General features: G+C 54.6%; 1 protein-coding gene across 2 annotated transcripts in view; it reads right to left on the bottom strand.

The window, feature by feature from the left end:
* Window positions 1-20,158, bottom strand: part of SPNS2 (SPNS lysolipid transporter 2, sphingosine-1-phosphate) — a 36,203-nt gene that overhangs the window by 15,166 nt on the left and 879 nt on the right. For both annotated transcript variants that reach the window (XR_010748880.1, XM_066363400.1), the window contains exon 2: window positions 7,027-7,092. Coding sequence is in view for 1 of the 2 variants with exons in the window: in XM_066363400.1 (XP_066219497.1) it covers window positions 7,027-7,092 (66 nt within the window). In the remaining variant the exon portion in view is untranslated. The remainder of the gene's footprint in view (window positions 1-7,026; window positions 7,093-20,158) is intronic.

Genomic DNA, 20,158 nt, shown 5'->3' on the forward strand with positions numbered 1-20,158 from the left:
GAAACTAAGGAGGAAGCCCTGCCAGACGAGGCCATGGAGGAGGCTGGGCCCTAAACGCTGAGGCCAGGTCTGGTGTTGAGTTGAGGGCAGTGGAGAAGCACAGCATGCTCCATTCTCTCCCCTCAAGAGGGCACAGTGGAAAAGGCCCCACTGGGTGGGGGGTGGGGGGTGAGGGGCTGAAGAAAGTGAGCCGGGCCTTGGCCAGACCTTGGCCCTCCGCGTTCGCCCCCACCCGCCTGCACGAGGCCGAGCAGGAAGGCGGCTCTCGGCTCTCAGCCTGACTCTGCCTGCTCCTCTGGGTGGCGGAGGCACCCTGGACTGAGGAGGGCTCCTCCTGGAGCAGGCACACCATATCCCCACCTCTAGGTGCAGCCTGCTGAAGGTCACCAGGCACCACCCTGAGCTTTACCATGTCTGTCCCATTTTACATCTGAGGGACAAGGGAGTCCAGGGTCAAGAGGATCACAGGGTAATCTTGGGCAAATTCCCCGCATTTCAGCGGCCTCGGATGTGAAATGGAAGACACAATCCATCTTTGCAGCCCTCTGCTCTGCCTTGCTTGGGGCAAACGAGAGAGAGGACATCTCTAGGTCCTCAAGAATGTCACAGGCTGGCCTGACCTGTGGTGGCACAGTGGATAAAGCCTCGACCTGAAATGCTGAGGTCGCAGGTTCGAAACCCTGGGCTTGCCTGGTTAAGGCACGTATGGTAGTTGATGCTTCCTGCTCCTCCCCCCTTCTCTCTTCTCTTCCTCTCTCTCCTCTCCTCTCTAAAATGAATAAATAAAATCAAAAAAAGAAAAGAATGTCACAGGCCAGCGGAGGGGACTATACACAATCACAGTAGGAACAGAGGGGGAAATGTTGCTGGCAGAAGGGACAGCACTGACAAAGGCAGGGACATGTGAACCTGTCCCAGACCGGGGCCCCGAGTCCAATCTGGTCAGCAGGCAGCAATGCTGAAAATAAAGACCAGCAGGCTAGAAACTTCCCTGTACACACCTACCCCCTACCCTATAGTCTTTGTTTGTTTGAGGAGAGCTTTCTGGGCTGCCTAGCTGCCCCACCCCAGATCTCAGTAGGGGTGGCTTTCCCTGCATGAGGACATCCTGTGGCCTGTGGCCGGGGTGTGGGGAAGCCCTCGCTCAGCTCACATGTGCTGAGTCCATAGGTCTGGGACAATGGAGTGGCCGGCAGGGAGCCAGGGGGCAGGGTGGGGGTGGGGCAGGGCCCAGATGGCAGGGTGGAAGAAGTCAGGGCCTTTGGCTGGCCATCAGAACCTGGGCTGAGCGTCACTCGTCACTTGCTTCTCTATGAGATAGGCCATGCCCCCTCCTCCCAGTGCTGACGAGAGTCATGGGGAAGACAGGGCTTGGATAGCATCTGTAAGGACTGTCTACCTCTTACGGCAGTCCAAGGGCGCAGAGTACTGGCCAAAGGCCTTCTTCCCTGTGAGCCCACAGAGAGACCAGCACCTAGGAGCTCAGAACAGCCCCCACTGAGGACTCTGCTCCTGGCGAGCAGCCCCAGGACCCTCACCGTGAGGCTGCTGAGCCACCCTCAGTGTACATGTGACTCTGACCCCAGAAGGTGGTCCCAGAGCAGGAGTAGGTGAGGTCTGAGCTGGGGTATCCCGGGGCTCCTACACTGTAGCCTTGGAGCCTGCATCCAGCCCCCACCTTGGCCTGGGCTGAACCAGGACTCTTTTTACAAAGTCCAGATCTGTTTGACCTGTTATTTGGAAAAGATCTGCCATCCTCCATATCCTGTGGGCAGAAAGAATACTTGGGCAGGTATGAGGTGGGCAGGGGTCAGGCTCTGCCAGGGTATCCACCCTGCCCACAGGATGTGGAGGATGGCAGCCCAGGCCAACCAAGATGATGGGGAGGACCCAGAACAGCCTGGATCTGTCAGGGCCTGAAAGCCACCATGCCCAGACTTCCTGCAGAAACCACTCCTCCTTTTCAGTCTGCTCTGGATACAAGAGCCAGGTTGGCCCCTCGGGCCTCAGGGAGGTCCTGGGGGAGCAGTCACAGGCAGTGCCCAGCCTTGCCTTCAGAGACAAAGCAGAGGATGTTACAGATTGGCCAAAGTGGGGAGGGGGGCAAGGTCGAAATGAGACTCAGCCCTGAAGCAGAGGCACTGTCTGGTTTCGGTCTGAATTGGCTCTTCCTCTGTCCCCACTATCGCCCTGCCACCCCCACTCCCCTATTCCGGCACTTCCTCATGACCCCACGAACCCCAGCCCTGAACTACCGTGCAGCCTCCTCTGCCATCCACTCCACACTGGGCCCGGAATAAACATCCTGATGCACACAGCCTATAGGGACCCGCCCTGCTCTGAATCCTTCTCCGGCCCCCCACTGCCCCAAGACAAAATCCAGATGCCGGTCAGACCCTGCCTATTACCCGCCTCCTCTCCCGCCGTTCTCCGCACGTTCAGACAGTGGCTGATGCAGTGCTAGGCCCCAGAGCCAGGCGGTCTCACAGCCTGCCTTCCCCCTTTCCCTTGAGCTGTAGCCATTCTGATTTCCTCAGATCCATCTTCTAACTTGCTTATTTTCTCTTCAGCTGGGTCTATCGACCTGTTCACAGCCCTAATTATTACACTTTTTAATTGTAATATTTACATTTGTCACCAGTAGAATTTAAAATCTAGGTCTTTTAAACACTTTCTTGTTCTTTTTTTTAAATAAGGTACTGTTCCTGTCTTATAAACTCTACTCTCTCCTGTAGAGCATTGAAAATTAAGTCTACCTAATGTTAAAGTCTCTTCAGGAGTCGGTTTTCTCATTTTCTGGGCCAGCTGACTCCCTCGCACAAAGGTGGGCTTCCCTGTGTGCTCCGTCCGTGTTGAATCTGAGTTTGACTTCAATGGGGATTGTCATCTGCGTCCCATGCAGGATCTGAATCATGAAGGTTTCCCCAGGGAGCAGTTTTGCATTGGCCTCTGCTGTGGTTCCTGGAAACATAAAGTCTGCACAGGAAAGGGAGTGGAGGGCTCAGAAATGCACAAAGCAGGGGCTGGACTAGGCTCTCTTCAGAAAGCCAGAACCTGCAAGGAGATGTCCTCTCACAGGTGGGAAAACTGCCCACCGGCCTGGGAGCACAGACTGAAGTCCAGTCCAGGGCTGGACTAGGCTCTCTGCAGCAAGCCAGAACCCGCAAGGAGATGTCCTCTCACAGACGGGAAAACTGCCCACCGGCCTGGGAGCACAGACTGAAGTCAAGGAACTTGCCCTGGGCTCTGAGGGGAAACCAAGTCCCCCGTGCGACACTAGAACCCAAGCCTGCACTGCCCAATCCTCAGAACAAAAAAAACCCCGAGCCTGGAAACCGGGCCAGACTTACAGGACTGGATGAATCTGGGGGATGGCTACGTGGAGGTTCATTATACTCTTCTCTCTACATTTTATGTATACTTAAAATTTTTCATCGTAAAAAATGCTTACATGAAAAATACTGTAACAAGCCTGACCAGTGGTGGTGCAGTGGATAGAGCACCGACCTGGAATGCTGAGGTCCCTGGTTCAAAACCCTGGGCTTGCCCAGATAAGGCACATATGACAAGCAACCAATGAACAGCTAGAGTGAAGCAACTACTTGTCGTTCCCCGCCCCCTCTTCTCTCTATAAAATCAATAAATATAATCTTAAAAATATATCCTGTAACAAGCTTCCAAGACAGCTGCTGCTCCCCAAACACCGCATCACTTGGCTTGAACACCAGCTCCCTCTCCTGCTTCTGAGTTCGATTCTCTGCTTCCGGCCCCTGGACACTTTCCTGCTAGCTTTAGCTTTCAAGCTCAGCTCTGTCATTTAAATGTTTCTTGGCATATTTTATCCAGCGTGGAGGGGGAAGGAGGGCTTCTCACATCTATTTAACCTGACAAACAAAAGAACTGGAAGTTCTTTCCCCTGAATAAATTCTAACTCACCCTTCAAAGCCCCACTCAGATGTCCCCTCCTTGAAGAAATCTTCTCCACCTGCCATGAGGCACAGCCCTCGCTGCACTCCCCCGGGGCTCCCACGGTACCCCTGCGCCTGGGCGGAGACTGGCTGTTTTCTGTTCCCAACTGAGGGAATCTACCTGAGTGCAGGGACAGCCTCTATGGCAGAGCCCAGCACAGGGCATGCCATGCAGTACATTCAGAGGCACCTGCTCCTTTAGGTGTAGGCTATGGGGCTCCTGATGACCCAAAATAGCAAAAGTCAAGAGCGGTAATCCTGCTGTGGGCTTTCGCAGAGACTGAGCTATGGCTGCTTCAGCAGACTGGGGGGTCAGCTCTGAGCCAGCAGCAATCTGCAAGGGGGCTCCAGAAAGGAGGCTCTTCTCAAAGCAGAGCTCATGCTCTGGTCCCACAAGGAAATAGCAGGGGCGGCCCCAGGCCTAAACCTCAGCCGCCCCCACCCTGTCTCCTGGCCCAGCAGCCCCTGGTGCCCAGAAATAAGCAGACAGCTCAGCTCTCAGCCCTGGCTCTTTGATCCGGGCAAGCACTAACACCTGGCTGGCGCCCTCCACCAGGCTGCGACCTTATCAGGGCTTGGGGAAGAGACAGGTGCCTGGGGCCTGGCGCAATTAGATGAGTTACCTGGGTAGCTCAGGGTCACCTCCTGGTCTAACTCACCTGGCTTCTTGGCTCAGATGGCCAAAGGGGTCAGGACAGTCTGGGGAGCCGTCCCAGCTGTGATAGGGTAAGTGGTAGGGTAAGACGAGGGGGTCTCTGAGACTGCTGGGACTCTCATGGCCCAAAGGCACCAACCTGAGAACCCTGAGATGCCAGACTGCCAGACACCTGGGTCAGCACAATAGTGGCCATCTGTGTTCCTTCCCCAAACCAAGAGTCCAATTCCGGGCCTGCTGCTCTCTCAGCATGAGACCTTAAGCAAGTCATTTCCCCCCTCTTAACTTCTATCCCTTCATCTAGAAAGTGAAGCTTGCAGGAGGAATAATCAAACAAGATGACGCCTGTGGGAGTGTTTCTCCACCTCTGGCCGGGTCGCCACGGATCACAGGGACTTCCTTACTTCTCTCTCTTGGCCAGAGAGGTGGCCTGGGACATAACTGTGGCAGCACCACAGCCCTCACAGCCCTCTCACCCTCTTCCTGGGCGGCTGCACTGGCCCTGACCTCACTCCGTGGAGGTTCGGTGGAGAAGACTGGGGCAGAACCTTGTTCTGTATCAGTCATCAAGGCCACGACCAGGAGGGAATGAGGCTCAGCAGGTCCCCAGTGACACAGGGGCCACAGGGAGAGGGTCTGGGTGACTCCGCTCTCTCCTGCCCTTTCCTCAGCAGCTCAGCAGCCTGCTCCCTCCCACACTCGCATCGGGCTTGAACTCTCCCCGTCCCTTTAAAACTGCAGAGCTCAGAAGGCTAGAGGGCCTAGGACAGGGCCGCTGATGTGCTCTGGTCCATCCAGGGACACCCAGCAAGGGGTAGGGGCCTAGGGAGGGGTTTGGGCTCACATCCCGGGTAGAGGTGATGTTTGCAATGGCAGGGACCTGGCCACCCTTAGCAAGCGCTGGACCACACAGCCTTGCCCCATTCCCAGCTCTGTCAACTCTCACATGTTAAGGATGAGCCCAAAGCTGTCACATGCCCTCTCTCTGAGCCCCAAAGACCCCATCTGGGAAGCGAGCACAGGTAGCCGGGCTCTGTGAACTCACTGTGGAGGCCTGGCATTGTTCGTACTGGAATGCCACCTAGACAGGTCAGGCAGGTTCCCGGACAGAGCCGGCTCCCTCCACACCTCCTTCTCAGGAGGTCCCAGGCAGGGGAAGGGGTTCCCAGACTGGATGCAGACTATGGACTTTCTCCCACACATCTGACGGGGCCTCACATCAGGTGGACTCCTAGACCCAGGGGAACCAGGGCCAAGGGGACCAGGCCCAACCACACCTCCACAGTAGGATAGAGTGCTGGCTCTGAGCCTCTGCCCAAGTCTGAGGGACTGCTGAGGACATGGCCAGCATGGCCACAGCTAGTGAGAGCGTCTCGGAGCCAGGAGCTCAGATTCACCAGGACCATGTAGTGGGTAGGGCAGGGACAAGGGAGATAGGGACCCTAGAGGGAGGGGCAGACAGGCTGGAATAATTGCTTAATGACCTGCCACCCTGCCCTGGCCCAGGGGGGTTGGGGCCTGACTGCCCAAGCCCCAGTCAGAAAGCTGGGGCCCCAAGGAAGACGGGCCAAGACCCTCAGGCCCAGGACTAGGCTCCTGCCCTGAGTCTGGGAACAGCTCTGGGCTGTTTTCCTGATTTGACACCTACGAGATGATTCCCAGGTAATGGCAGTGGAAGGAATTGGTGGTAGGAGTAGATATGGAAATAGAGTTGCCAAGGCTCTGTTGACAGTGCCCAACTTACTGATCTAAGGAGCTCCCTTCACCAACCTCAGGATGAAACCTGGATCCCTGGCTCCCATGCCCACGAGGCCCAAGAAGTCACCTCCAAGAACCTGGGCCCTTGGCCTGCACACTGCCACATCTCCACAGCCTCTGGGGCAGGTATGATTTGTTTTCTTTTGCAAGAAGAGAAGCAGAGCCTGACCGGGCGGTGGCGCAGTGGATGGAGCGTCGGACTGGGATGCGGAAGGATCCAGGTTCGAGACCCCAAGGTCGCCAGCTTGAGCGTGGGCTCATCTGGTTTGAGCAAAAGCTCACCAGCTTGGACCCAAGGTCACTGGCTCTAGCAAGGGGTTACTCAGTCTGCTGAAGGCCCGCGGTCAGGGCACGTGTGAGAAAGCAATCAATGAACAACTAAGAAGTCGCAACGCGCAAAGAAAAACTAATGATTGATGCTTCTCATCTCTCTCCGTTCCTGTCTGTCTGTCCCTGTCTATCTCTGCCTAAGTAAAAAAAAGAAGAGAAGCAGAACTAAAAGGGGTGCCCTCTGTGAGTAGCAACAGTGGGGTGTGTACACAAAGCCCGTGCTCTTACCAGCCAGTCGGGACCAGTATGAGACCCAGCAGAGAACGGCCCCCCAGGAAGGAGGGCCGAGACCTGGGGAGAGGTAGTGGGTCTCACCTGACTGCAGCAATCCGGCCCCTCGGTCCTTGACCCCAAAGTGCTGCTGAATATCCAAAAGGACGCCTGGAGGGGAAGACAGATGGTGCTTACAGGCAACAGCTGACGCCTCATACCCCCATTTCCCTATCCCACCTAGGTGACCCCTAGTCCCAGCCCAGCCCTCTTTCCACCTTGCAGGACCCGGCATGGCCCATCTACATAACTCCCCCCCACCCTGCCCAGGTTAGCCAGGCCACTGGGGACTTTGGAGGCCAAGCTTCCATCCTGCCCCATTGGGCCTCCTGTGTTCACGCAAGGGATAGGATCTCAACCCCTCCCTCAGCCCTGCAGGGGCCCAAGGCACAGACAGGTCAGGATCCTCCTGGTTACTCAGTCAGTGAGGCAGCCAGGCTTCCTATCGGCACACCTGTGGCCCAACGCCAGACTGAGTGAGGAAGAGACAAGGGCCCCGCCTTCAGGGAAGACCACCGAGCCCCACAGCCCAGAAAGCAGGTGGGTAGCCAGAGCCGCGGAGGAAGCTCTCTGTCTGGGAGAGGGCCGAGGGGCTCGCAGGCAGCGCTCACATCTGCTCACCTGCATGTGCACACAAGCACATAGCACACACACGCACATGCACATACACACTCATTCACCCAGTAGTCCTTAGGATTATAACCAGGACCCCCACTTTTCAGATGCAGAGGGAAGCAGCGGGGGCTCCAGGCTTGCTTTTCTTGGGGAAGGAGATTCCTTTTCCCAAGTCCCAGCCACCTCTGCTCTCCCATTAAGGCACTGCATGGGGGTTGGGGGGGCAACCAGAACAACCAGAAACCACCCCCAGCTGTGACCAGACAGAGCCGTGGTTGTATGGGGCCATGGGCCCCTCCCACCTCTCATAGCACACAACCAGGGCCCTGAGTCAGCACAACCCCCAGGGCCCAAGAGCCCCTGACTCACTCTTTTATCTCTAAAAACACCAGGAGCCTGGGACAGGCCAGAGCCCTTCTGACCAGCACACATCTATCTGCACAGAAAAGGGACAGGGGAGAAGGAAGAGACAGGGCCTGCCTTACGAGCATCCCATGCAGGGGACAGAAGAAGGGACTAGACCCTGCCTTCACGGGATTCCCAAGCTCTTCGTGATGATAATGAAAATGATATCAGCATTTGAAATGATGATGGTTCAAATTATTGAACATTAAATACTTTGACAGTTTAATCCTCATTCAACCCTATTATAGTACTATTATCTCACTGGACAGATGAAGAAACTGAGGCACAGGAAGTTAAACCACATGCTCAAAGTCATACCACATGAAAGTGGAATCTCCAGGCCCTGTATGAAGGTCCCATCCGGTGGCTGGTGTCTAAGTGGAGAGAGTGGAGTGTCACTGTCCTTCCCAAGACCCAGCACCGGGATGCTGGGCCGTTTCCTGGGCTGCGGGGCAGACCCAGCTGCTGCCCTAGCAGTCTGACAACCAAGAAAAGCCGGTCTCATCCTCATTAATGCCCACAATGGATTTACCATAATTACCCATAATGAAGAGGCTGTGTGAGGCCCAGTTAATGACTTAATAACCAAGGCCGGCTGTGGCCTTGCCTTCAAGGCAGAAGCCAGGGGCCACTCCTGGGCCTATGGAATGCAGAGTCACCAAGTGGGACCCCCCAATGTGCCCTACCCTGGTCTCAGAGGCCCAGAGTTCCAATGGGGCCTGCAGGTGGCACTGTTAGGCCTGATCTGGGGGAACCACTCACACTTACCTCCCACCCTATACAGTTCATCACCCCCAACCCCCGGGGCCAGAACGTGTTCCCTCCCTATGTGTGGGTATGATCGCATCCCCACGCATAGACTCCCCAGTGCTTCAGGAGGACACAGGCCCCTTCACCAGGTCACCACCTGCAGGTTCAGCCCTGCCAACCCTGCCCTCCAGCCTTACTTCTCAGGATACCACTCTTCTACCCATACCTCAGCCACCCCATACTCATGGCTCCCCATTCACATGCTTCCTCTCCTACCCTGGTACAACTCTGTTAGCTCTGCTAATTCCTGCCACTCCTTTAAGACTAGTTCAGGTGCCTCCTCTTCTGGGAAGTCTTCCCTGATTTCCCCCCTCCCATCAAATTCAATAAATTAGTTGCTCCTGTCCATCCTTGTTTTAGCACCTGTCACACTAGGATTAGTTAGTTCTTCAGGAAAGACAAATAGGGACATAGGTATGAACTTCTTGGACCCACTGTAGCCAGGAGCTAAGAGCCACAAGTTATTGGTTCCTGCTAAGTTCCAGGTACCATGTGAGGCTCTTCAGATGGTATTTCTACCTATGCTACTTTCTATGATTATCAACCCCTTGCTGCTAATGCTTGTATCTACAATTATTTTACATATGAGAAAACCGAGGCTCTAAGAAGTGAAATAACTTGTCATATAGCAGCACTTAAAGTGTGAGGTGAGATTTGAAACCAGGTCTATTGCCAGAAACAAAGCTGTTCTTCTGCCACCCAGCTTCTATATGGTTCACTCATATCCCCAGCCCAGGGCCCCACTCACAACAGTCTACAGTGACTGTACGTAAAGTGGATGCAGAGACAAATGTGAGTGTCCACATCCTCCTCCACTAGACCAGAAGCCCCTTGAGGGCTGAAGCCATGGCAAGCCATTCCTCCCAAGACTCATTCTAGGCACCTGACTGGACACAGCCCCCCTCCCATGACTTCAAGGCCCAACCTTTACCTCTGCTTCCAGGAAGCTTTCCTGGCCTCTACTGCACAGAGCCCCTGGGAATGGGGAGGAACATTTCTCCTCATCCAGACAGGTATCCAGGGTCCCTGGGAAACCCCAGGCAGTCTAGACCCCAAGACACAGGAAGCTTTAGATGCCCCCACCGCTGCAACCCCTAGAGCCCAGGCTTAGGTCCAAGTACTAATCTCTAGGCAGAAGGTCAGAGAGAACCTTCTCAGGAGACCGTCTCAGGCAGGTCCTGCCTGAGCCTTTCTGGGTTGTTTTCCTCCTTAAAGACCTGGAAGGGGCTATAGCCACAAGTGGATGAGATCCCACAGGCCACTGGCACGGGAAGCGTGTGTCACAGCAGCCCGGATGGTCGTCTCAGATTTTCCTCTGGGCTCCAGCCTGACCCCCTCCCTCCTTCACCACAGCCTTATTTTTAGCCTCTTTCCTGGAGGCTGAGGTTTGGTGGGTCATAGGATGGGCCTCACGCCCAGGAGGAGCCTCCTACCGCTCAGGCCAAGCCCACCCCACACGAAGCCCCCAACCACCCCCCAGCCACAGGTCCCAATCCGTACCTCTCCAGGCAGTCAGCCCAAATCCACAGTCAGAATCGCCCTGTGCCCACAGGTCCCTCCTCCCCAGGCCGTGGAAACATTCTGGAGCAGCAGGCATCTGAATCTTCTCGTTCACTGACCCCAGTTACCCTCCTCCTGAACCCCCGAGGGTCTTGCGGCTGATCTAAGGCCTACTGTCCCCTCTAGGCCAACTGCCCCTCCTGCCTCCCAGGGACCTTGCTCTGGGCCCACCCCAGGCTGGGCTGGTACTCTCAGCGTCTCCCTCACTTCTGTCTCCTGCACATCAGCCGACAAAAGTGCTCGTATCTCTCATCCTGGTGTGAAAACCACCCTGACTTGTCCTCTATGTCAATGGTTTCTCTCTCCCCCTTCACAGCTCAAGTTCTTAGAACAGTTCTTGTCCCTCCCCAACTCGATGTCCTCACCTCCGTCACTCCCTGAAACCAACCACCCCCTGGTGGCCCAATCCCGCAGACTCTTTCAGCCTTCAGTGTCCCAGCTACCTCAACTCCAATTCCTCTGCTCCCCCTGGTCCCCCTGGTCCCCATTCCCTAAGTGCACCATGGCAATACCCAGGCCAGACACCCGGGAGTCAGCCATGACACCTCCTCGCTTCCCTGACTTGCTTCCCTATGAATAAGTTTAATGATTCTCTCATTTACCACCTGGCTTCCTCTCCGGCCTCCCTGTTTCCAGCCCCTCCTGGCCCATCTAACATCCCTCCCACAGCGTGATCTCACAGGCACTTATCCATTCACTAAGTCCTGGCTGGGCTTCAGAGACCACAGACAGTGTCTGAACTGAAGGAGCTAATGCCATGGTCCAGTGGTTGTCACCTCTGGGTAGGTCTCGGAGAGTTACCCGTGTGTTCTTCAAAATCCATTGGCTCAGGCCACTGGTTCAATAATACAACTACTAACAACAACAATAATCTGGATATTAACACATATTAGTGCTTACTATGTGCCACACACTGTTCTAAGGGTGTTACCTGTATTAGCTTAGTATGGCTGTCCAATAATGCTTAGTGGCTCCCCACTGCCACAAATTGTTGGCCAGACTTCTTCAAGCATTTGAGGCCTCCACGATCCACATCTGCACAACCATCCTGTCTAGAGGTGAGATGCAGGGATCTATTAACACACCGCCCAGGTGATTGGAAACCACTTGCCTGGCTGGTCTGAGGCCACTATCACAGCCTGTAGGCCTCCAACCCTTGGCTACGCTGTGCCCTCTTCCTGCGGTGTCCATGTCTGCTTGTTAATATAAACCTCATCCAGAGCCCAGATGCAAGATCACATCTGCCAGGATGCCGCACATCCCTCCACCCAATACCTCCTCTGTGACTCTTTTTGAAGAGTAGCCTGTTACCTTGAGGGTACTCCCAGGACTGGATGGAATCTGGCCTGACTCACCCAGCTGGCTGGTCACAGATACTCATAGTAATCCCCTTCACTCAATAGCCCCCAGCAGAGCCAGGTCCAGAGCCCAACCTGCTGATATCACCGAGTCCTCAAAAAGGCCAGGATGTACAAGGAAACCCTCAATAAACTCAGGAGCCCCCAGCTCACACCAGCATCAGATGTAAGGTAGGGACACTGTGATCCTGAGGTCTCTTCTTGCCTAGTCAGCCAGGGTAGGCTACCTGGTATTCAAGCTCATGTCCCCAAACACAGTCATCATCACTCCACATTCACTCTGCCTCTTTCAGAGCAGCAGGCAACTTAGCTGCATTCTCAAAAGCATGGACTCTAAGAACCAGGCAGACCACCTGGGTTCAAATCCTGGCTTCTCTACCTTCCCTGCTGTGTGACCTTAGTTACTTAATTTCTCTATACCAGTTTCTTCTTCTGTAATATGGCTTAATTTTAAAATCTGCTTTCTGTGCTTCCTGTGAGATTTAAAGGGGTCGATCCATGTATGAAAGTGCTTAGACTGGTGCCTAGCACACAGTAGGTAATCAATAAATGTTATCACAGACCATTAACTCATGGGGCAGAAGCCCCAACCATGACAGAGAACAATGGGAACTCCTATCACAGTGGTCTTTTCTCCAAAATGGGGACAGATGGCTAGAGAGACAGAGCCCAGGGATCTGCAGGGATAGGTCATGCCTGCTATTGGTTGGTCCCTCCAGGAGGGACCCTGGTTCCCTTGCGGAGGCCTCAGGGCTGGCTTACTCTGGAAGTCTCACTGCTGCTTCAATGCTGGGCCACGGCTCCCACCCCAATAATTATAGGGGTCTGGCAGCTGGCTCTGCTGACCTGGCTCTGGATGGCTAAGGCTGGGAAACCACAGCCTGGCCCTGTTGACAACCGCCCCCCTCCCAACTGCCATCATTAGCCGAAGGGGACTGGCCAGGGCAGTCCCCGAGCAAGGGACTCAGTCTCTCGGGCACACTCACTTCTACTTGCCCCAGAGCTCCCACAGAGCAAGATCCTGCCTCCTCCACCAGGGACAAGCTGAGCTCCTGGAGCATCCGGCCCCTGCTCTGAGCCTCAGGTCGCCCATCTGAGAATGACCAAGAATCCCCATACATCTCTGCTAGGTCCATACTAAATCTCAGTCATATGTTTTCGACATCGGCTAACCCTCCTGCCCCCATGTTGACCTACAAACCGGGTCCACTAATGTCAGGACAGCTTAGTGGTCATCTGTGCAGGAGCCATGAGTATGAGCCCCCAGGCCCAGAACCTCAGCCCTCAGAGAGGTCCTACCCCTTCCCTAGAAGATCTAGACTCCAAACTTGTCACCTAAAGTATATTCCAGCTGGAGACCATAACACCCCTCCCTGCCTAGAGCCCTGCCTGCTGCTGCTGAGCCCTAGACAGGAGCCACCCCCAGTACTCAGAGAGCCCTCCCTTCTCCCCACCATCTCTATGCCCAAAGTGGGCAGGGACAGGCAGTCCGGCCTCTGTCCTGTGGTTCCAGTCTATCATTTGGGGCCAGCTTTCCTGGAACCAGGCTCAGCCTTAGCAATTTGGGGGCTTTGCACAGCCGCTCCTATCCCAGCTCGGCCTTCCCTGCCTGCCCTGTCTTACCTCGGGGGGGAGGGGGCTCCCGAGGCCACTGGACAGAGGACAAGGTGGCCACACCTTTGCCGTGACCCTTGGAGGGTGTGGCCTGTGTGACCACAGACATAGGGTAAGGGGAGGTGTGGGGAGAGAGATAAGAGACCCAGAATAGCGCAGCTCAAGCGCACAAGCACCCAGCTGCTTCTGGTGTGCCGCGTCAGTGGCCAAAGGGACCAGTGACTTCTGCTCCCACTTCTCAGGTGGAAAATTGAGATTCAGAAGGTGAATGGGACAAAGGCCAAAGTAACAGGCAGGAGCTGGCCTCCAAGCTCTGGACCTGGCCTGAGTTCCCCCACTTCACCCCAACAAAACCCAGAAAAGTAGCTGTAACCAGCCCCCTCTCAACATCCACATCCATAGCTCTCGTGTGGGTGCTAGAAATAATACCTCCCGCCACAGGCTCAGCCCTCTACAGTTCATAAAGCCTAACCGTGCTCCTTGCCTCTGAGGACCCCACTGGCAAATCCATGCTTGACAGTAAGAGACCACAAAGACCTCATGGAGCTACCGGGTTGGGGGGGACCCCAGCAAGGTCTCCTTGATGGCAGAGGGCTGAGGGGAGGTAGGAAGCTGGGCCCCAGCCCTAGCTTCTCAGCTCCGGCAAGTGCGCTGTTCCTGCTTATTTCTTGCTCTGATGTAACTGCTTCTGTCCTCTGCTACATCTCCCCCAGGACTCCTTTCACCAACTTCCAGGCTGGCTACCAGGCCCAGAGGAGATAGCCTCACCGTGTGACCTGGGGCCAGCCCTTCACCTCTGGTGCCCTCTCTGCAGAAGAAACCAAGCAAAGCCACCATACTGCCCTCATGAATATACAGAAGCCATTCTGCTCAGCATGGGGTAAGAGGGCCCCACTGTTGGGGCTGAGAACTGGATAGACAGGGGCCATGCTGACCACTTCCCCAATTTCCTTTCTGGGGATGCAAGGTCCCACAGCTCATGTGTGACCTGGTCAAGGCAAAAGGGTAGTGCCTGACCAGGTGGTGATGCAATGGATAGAGCGTTGGCCTGGGACACAGAGGACCCAGATTTGAAACCTCAAGATCGCCAGCTTGAGTATGGGCTCAACAACTTGAGTGCAGGGTTGCTGGCTTCAGTGTAGGATCATAGACATGACCTCATGGTTGCTGGCTTGAGCCCAAAGGTCACTGGCTTGAAGCCCAAGGTCGCTGGCTTGAGTCCAAGGTCACTGGCTTGAGCAAGGGGTCACTCACTCTGCTGTAGCCCCCAGGTCAAGACATATATGAGAAAGCAATGCATGAACAACTAAGGTGCTACAATGAAGAATTGATGTTTCTCATCTCTCTCCCTTCCTGCCTGTCTGTCCCTGTCTGTCTTTCTCTCTCCCTGCCTCTGTCTCTCTCACTAAAAAAAAAAAAAAAGAAAGAGAGAGAGAGAGAGACAAAAAGGTAGTGCCAACACCTTGAGAAAAACCCTGGCCTCATCAATAGGGGCATGGTCCTTATCCAGACTCATCCAAACCTTTCAAGGCCCCTTCAGTTCAGAGGGATGGGCTTTGGAGGTCAAGCAGGTCTGGGTCAACTCAACTCTACTACTCAGGTCGATCACCAAGGGCCAGGCCGATGCCAGTCCCCCATACATACTGAGGTCACAGAGATGACAGGCTTAGCCCCACAAGGCTGGAGGGAGACAGCTACCCTGCATAGGGGTAGGTGATATGATGGGTATGGGATAGAGTTCAGTTGAAAAGCAGGAGTTAGGTGCCTGACTCAACCCAGAGAGTTGGGGGAAGACTTCCTGGGAGGAAGGTAGAGGCACCACTAAAACCCAATCAGGGAAACTGAGGTTGGCTGCTGCAGCAACTGGGGAACGGCTCTGGTTATCCTGGGAGAGAGGTGCAGGCAGAGCCGGGGCCAGCAGACAAGAGTTCCTGAGACCAAGTGCCCCGTGCTACCCTTGGGAGTAAGACCCTGGCCACAAAAGGACAGGAGCAAAATCTTCCATTGCAGCCTGACCTGTGGTGGCACAATGGATAAAGGGTTGACCTAGAATGCTGAGGTCACAGGTGTGAAACCCTGGGCTCACCGAGTCAAGGCACATATGGGAGTTGATGCTTCCTGCTTCTCTCCCCCACCTCTTCCTTTCTAAAAAATGAATTTTAAAAATCGTCTATTGTGGATTCAGGGCTCAGAGAGTGTCAGGATCTGCATCAGGTCACACAGCAAGTCTGGCAAAGCCAGGAGCTTAGCCCAGAAGATGTCAGAGCTCACAGGGAGCCCAGCCCCAGGATCTTCGGGAACAAGCCAATGTCCTCTTTGCACCCTCCTCTCACTACCTTTTTGCTCTCAGGATTTCAGGACCCCACACCAGGCAGAAACAAAAGCTACTTCCTGCCTGGGGGAGGGACATGGAGCCCCTTCCTCTCTGAGCAGCTCTGACTCCGGGGCAGCCTTCTTCGCACAGTGAGGCAGCCCTGAAGCCTTCCTGCCCCATTCATAAAATGAAGAACTAAGGCACAGGCTGGAGCATTAAATGGCCCTGAGTCCCAGAGCAAGGTAGTGAGTTTCAAAACACTTCCTCTGACAAGCCAACAGCACAGACGAGGTGCTGGCAGAACCAACTGTGAGATCGAGAGGAGGAAGAAGGATCAAGGAAGTGGGCAGCCGGCAGTTAGTCATCAGGGTGCCGGCATTCCGGGCTGGCCTGCGGTTCACCTGGGTGCTGACCTGCCAGACAGGTGCTCTGGAATGCAGCCCCGGAACTCCCTGCCCTACAGACTCTAGGTAGGCAAGGGCAGGGCCACCAAGGGGACAAGACTACCTGAGGGGACAGGATAAAGGTGGTATTGACTACCTTATCTGCAAAGAGAGCTACAGAAGTGAAGCTTGGCTTGGCCTCCCAGGTGACCCTGTAAAAGACCCTGGGCCGCCACTTCCCCATCTGTCAGCTCTGGACAGACTCTATTGGGCAGACAAAAAGGAGCCAAGACCCCCAGCCTGGCAACTCCCTCCAGCACCCAGCTCAGGTGTTTGGGGAAGCCCCCAGTCCCTACCAGGCCTGTGTTCTTGGCTGGGTCCCTAGGCTCAGCTCTTTCTAGGTTTGTGTTAGTAAGCGGTTGCCACAGATACGAGTCTCAGCTTCTTTGGCAGAAAAGGACTCCCCCAGGGCAGGATTCTGCCTCTCCTCACCAGCCCCCACCCCACCCAGTTTCAAGTGCCAATTTGCCATGGCCTAGATCAAAGAGAAAGAACATAGAGGGTGGGGGAGAATCCCAGCTCTCAAACAGTCCTTCTCCAACCATGAACGGGGCTAGCATCAGCCCCCTCTTGCAGGCCCGGTGCTGGAAGCAGAGGAGTACCACCTATACCCTGAGCTCTGCTTCCACTTTACAGATGGGAGAGTGGGAGCCCAGAGGCAGAGGGAGAGGCAGAGGCAGCTCTGGCACCAAGAAGCAGAGCTGGGAAGAGGGAACACAGGACCCTCCTTCTCCTGACCTGGCAGCCACAGGTGGACTCAGCATGGAGAGGGGGTGGCGACCAGGATGGTAGGGGCCATAGAATCAGAAGCCGCATGCTCTAGGGGAGCTAAAACTGCCTCTGTTAAGCTGCGCTGGAATTCATCAGCCCAGAGTCTGGCCATCAGAGTCTGAATTTCTAGAAGTAGGGCAGAAGAAGGGGGCATGTCCCCGCCTCCACCAAGAGAACACTGCACTGGGGGGTTCTGGTTCTGCTCTGCCCTGCCGTGTGACCTTGGGTAAGTACCTGCATTCTCCAGGCATCGGTGTTGCCATCAGCACCAGGAGGTGGAGAAAAGGATGCAGAGGTGGTTGGTTTCTGGGCTACCTCAATCTTATCCAGCTGAAACAACACTCAGGAAGGAAAGCAAGAGCAGGGGCCTGGCCCTCTTCACCTGCTTCTGCCTCACCGGCTTCCGAGGCCTGCTGCCCTCAGGGGGTTCTCATGGCAAGAAGGAGAGGCCATAATTAGCTGGATCACTGGGTGGTGCTGGGAATGCTAGGGCAGAGGCAGAACCTACTGTTGTTCCCAGGATGGAGACCAGCCCTGGTGGACAAGGGCGCGGTTCGGAAAGGTGTCCTAGAAGAGACCGTCCAAAAACAGAGCAAAGTGCGAAGGGCATCATGGCCAGGGCATAGCTTGAGCAGAGGCATGGGAGGAGAACGCAGCTGACATGTGTGAAGCTCTCCTAGGAGTCTGGTCTTGTCCCGGATACTTAAGAGACATTCCCATTTGCTCTACACAACCTAGGGGGATGGAGAGGAGGAAATGGTAACCCAGAATGCTCAGGCGACATCTCCAAGGTCACACAGCTGGTAGTTGAAGAGCCTGGAGACAAGCTCTGGCATTTAAGACCCCAGAGCGGTGCTGTCCACAGCAATGGCCCCAGCCACTGTGTCTGCTGAACACCTGAAATGCAACTCATCTAAACGGATATGTGTTACATATGTCATACACACACAGGGTTTCAGAACTTAGCATGAAAAAGAAGGCAAAATATCTCACTCGTGGCTTTTACTGTATATTGATTACATGTTGAAATATGTTGAGTATATTGAGTTGAATAAAATATATTAATTTGTTTCACTTATTTCTTTTTACTTTTTTAATGTGACTACTAGAAAATTTTAAATTATATATGGGGTTTGCATTATATATATATATATATATATATATGTTTTTGAACAGAGGTGATCTATACAGAAATTCACAGGACAGATTTAAAGGAAGAGAGTGGGAACTCCTTTTTCTGAGGGGGGACCCAGAACCAGATTATGAGGTTTTTGGGGGCCAGGTGGGTGGGAACATCAAAAGTGACTGAGCAGTTGAGTGTCAGCAACCCCTGTCTCTCTCAGCTGGGCCAGCCAGCAACAGGTGGACTCAGGCCTGGAATGACCATTCCCCTGCCCCACCCTGAGACCCATCAAGCCATAGTAGTTGCCATAGAGACAGTAAATCTTCCTAAAAACTGAACTTGGGGCCAAGAGAGAGTGAGGGAAATCTACCATAAGAGAGGGAGAGGGAGCCAGGCTTATCCAGAGAGGAAATCTGTGCATGTTGTATGTTAGAGGCAGGGCGGGGCCTGAGGGATGCACAGCCCATGCCGGTGTTTGCACAGGGCTTTCCGGGCCTTCCTCCCTACTGCCATGCCCCTCTTAGTCACTGTTCCCATCCCCCCTTACCAATTCACCAGAAGTTTCCTATCTTCTTCTATTCTGATATTCTGACTCTAGAACCCAAGTCGGGGTGGGGGCAGATAAGCAGCAGACCTACCTGATCCCACCCTCTCCCTCCTCAGCTCCTGGCAGAGTCAGGTTCCCTAAGAATACAGAGGGGGTGGTCTGGGGCCGGAAAAAACAAGTTGGAAAGTACTCCAATGCCAGAGGCAGCACCATTCATTGCTCAGCTGAGAAAGGGTGGAAAACCTCTTCCCAGGCGAGGTTCACTGGTAGATCTAATGTCATCCTTGTTGTGTGCTCTCTAGGCCATCTCGGACAAAGGCTGTACAGGGACCTCAATTTCCCCATCTGTATACATAAGTCTATTTTGCACTTACTATAGGTATAGGGGCCCCAATGTTCTCTGACTTCTCCCCACTAGGCAGGCACATGGATGACGGGGGCTGGTGTACTTGGATCATACTGGGTATTCCTGCACAACAGATCAAAATAAGAACCTCTTAGGGAGACCCCACCCCCGAAATTGGTGCCACTGGTACCCACTTTCAACCTAGAGTGGAGGACTGGAGAGAGCCAAAGGTTTTGAAAGCAGAATGGGGGAAGCTGGAAGCCACTGCTCTCCCATCGGAGTTCTTTCCTCCCACCTGACACAAAACTCCAATCAATGGAGGAAGAGACTGAAGCCCAAAGAAGGGGATCCAGGTAGCATCTGGTTTTTGCCAGGGCTCTCCTCTCCATCACCACAAAGTTATCTTTAAAGTCTAACCAAAATCCCTTGTGCTTTTTTTTTTTTTAATTCAGACTATACTAAGCTGTGGTTAGGCAGATTCTGGACCAGTATGCTAGGTATACTGTCACAGCTCATTTCCAGCAGGAAGCCCCCACCTATGTCAGCCTGGCCAGTGTCCTTTTTTCTCAAGGAGGCACCATCCCCACCTAAGAACAGCTCAGTCTAGGGAAAGGCCCTACTCCCAGACCCCTGAGAACTGGAGGAGGGGAAGGAGCAGACTGCAATTCCATCTCCAAAGGGTCCACTAATCAACCACCTCACAAACGGGGAAACAGACCTAAGCACAAGCTGAAACTGGCCCAAGGTCACACGTAAAGCGCAGGAGGGGCAAATCTGGAACTAGAACCCGATTGTTTTATGGATCTCTACTCCATCCCCAAGGCTGGTTCCCAGAGATGCTCCGAGAATATGAGGCAACCTTTCTCTAGTCCCGCTGGCCTGCGCTCTATTCCAGGCCCCAGGCGCCACGGAGCAGAGGGAGGCATCTTCAGGCCTCTAGCCAGGGCCAGCTGCAAACCGCATCCTGGGTCCCCAGGCGCCACAGACCCGCCCCGCCCCTCCCTTTGCTCCCCGCAGCCCAGAGCCTTTGTCAGCCACGCGCTCACACGCTCATACGCTCATACGCTCACACGCTCACACACACATCCGTGCTGCCGGCGCGCACACACTTGGTCTCTCCTAGCGCACACTCACCAGTGGCGCGCGCACACGCCGCACGGACGCAGGGGAGCGGAGGTGGCGGAGGAAGGAAGGAACTGACCAGCTATGAACCCACAGACCGCCTGGGCTGGGGAAGGGGAGCAGAAGCCTGAAAATCTAAGGTGGGGCGG

The sequence above is a fragment of the Saccopteryx leptura genome, chromosome 2 (genome assembly GCF_036850995.1).
Source record: "Saccopteryx leptura isolate mSacLep1 chromosome 2, mSacLep1_pri_phased_curated, whole genome shotgun sequence".
NCBI classification, from domain to species: domain Eukaryota; kingdom Metazoa; phylum Chordata; class Mammalia; order Chiroptera; family Emballonuridae; genus Saccopteryx; species Saccopteryx leptura.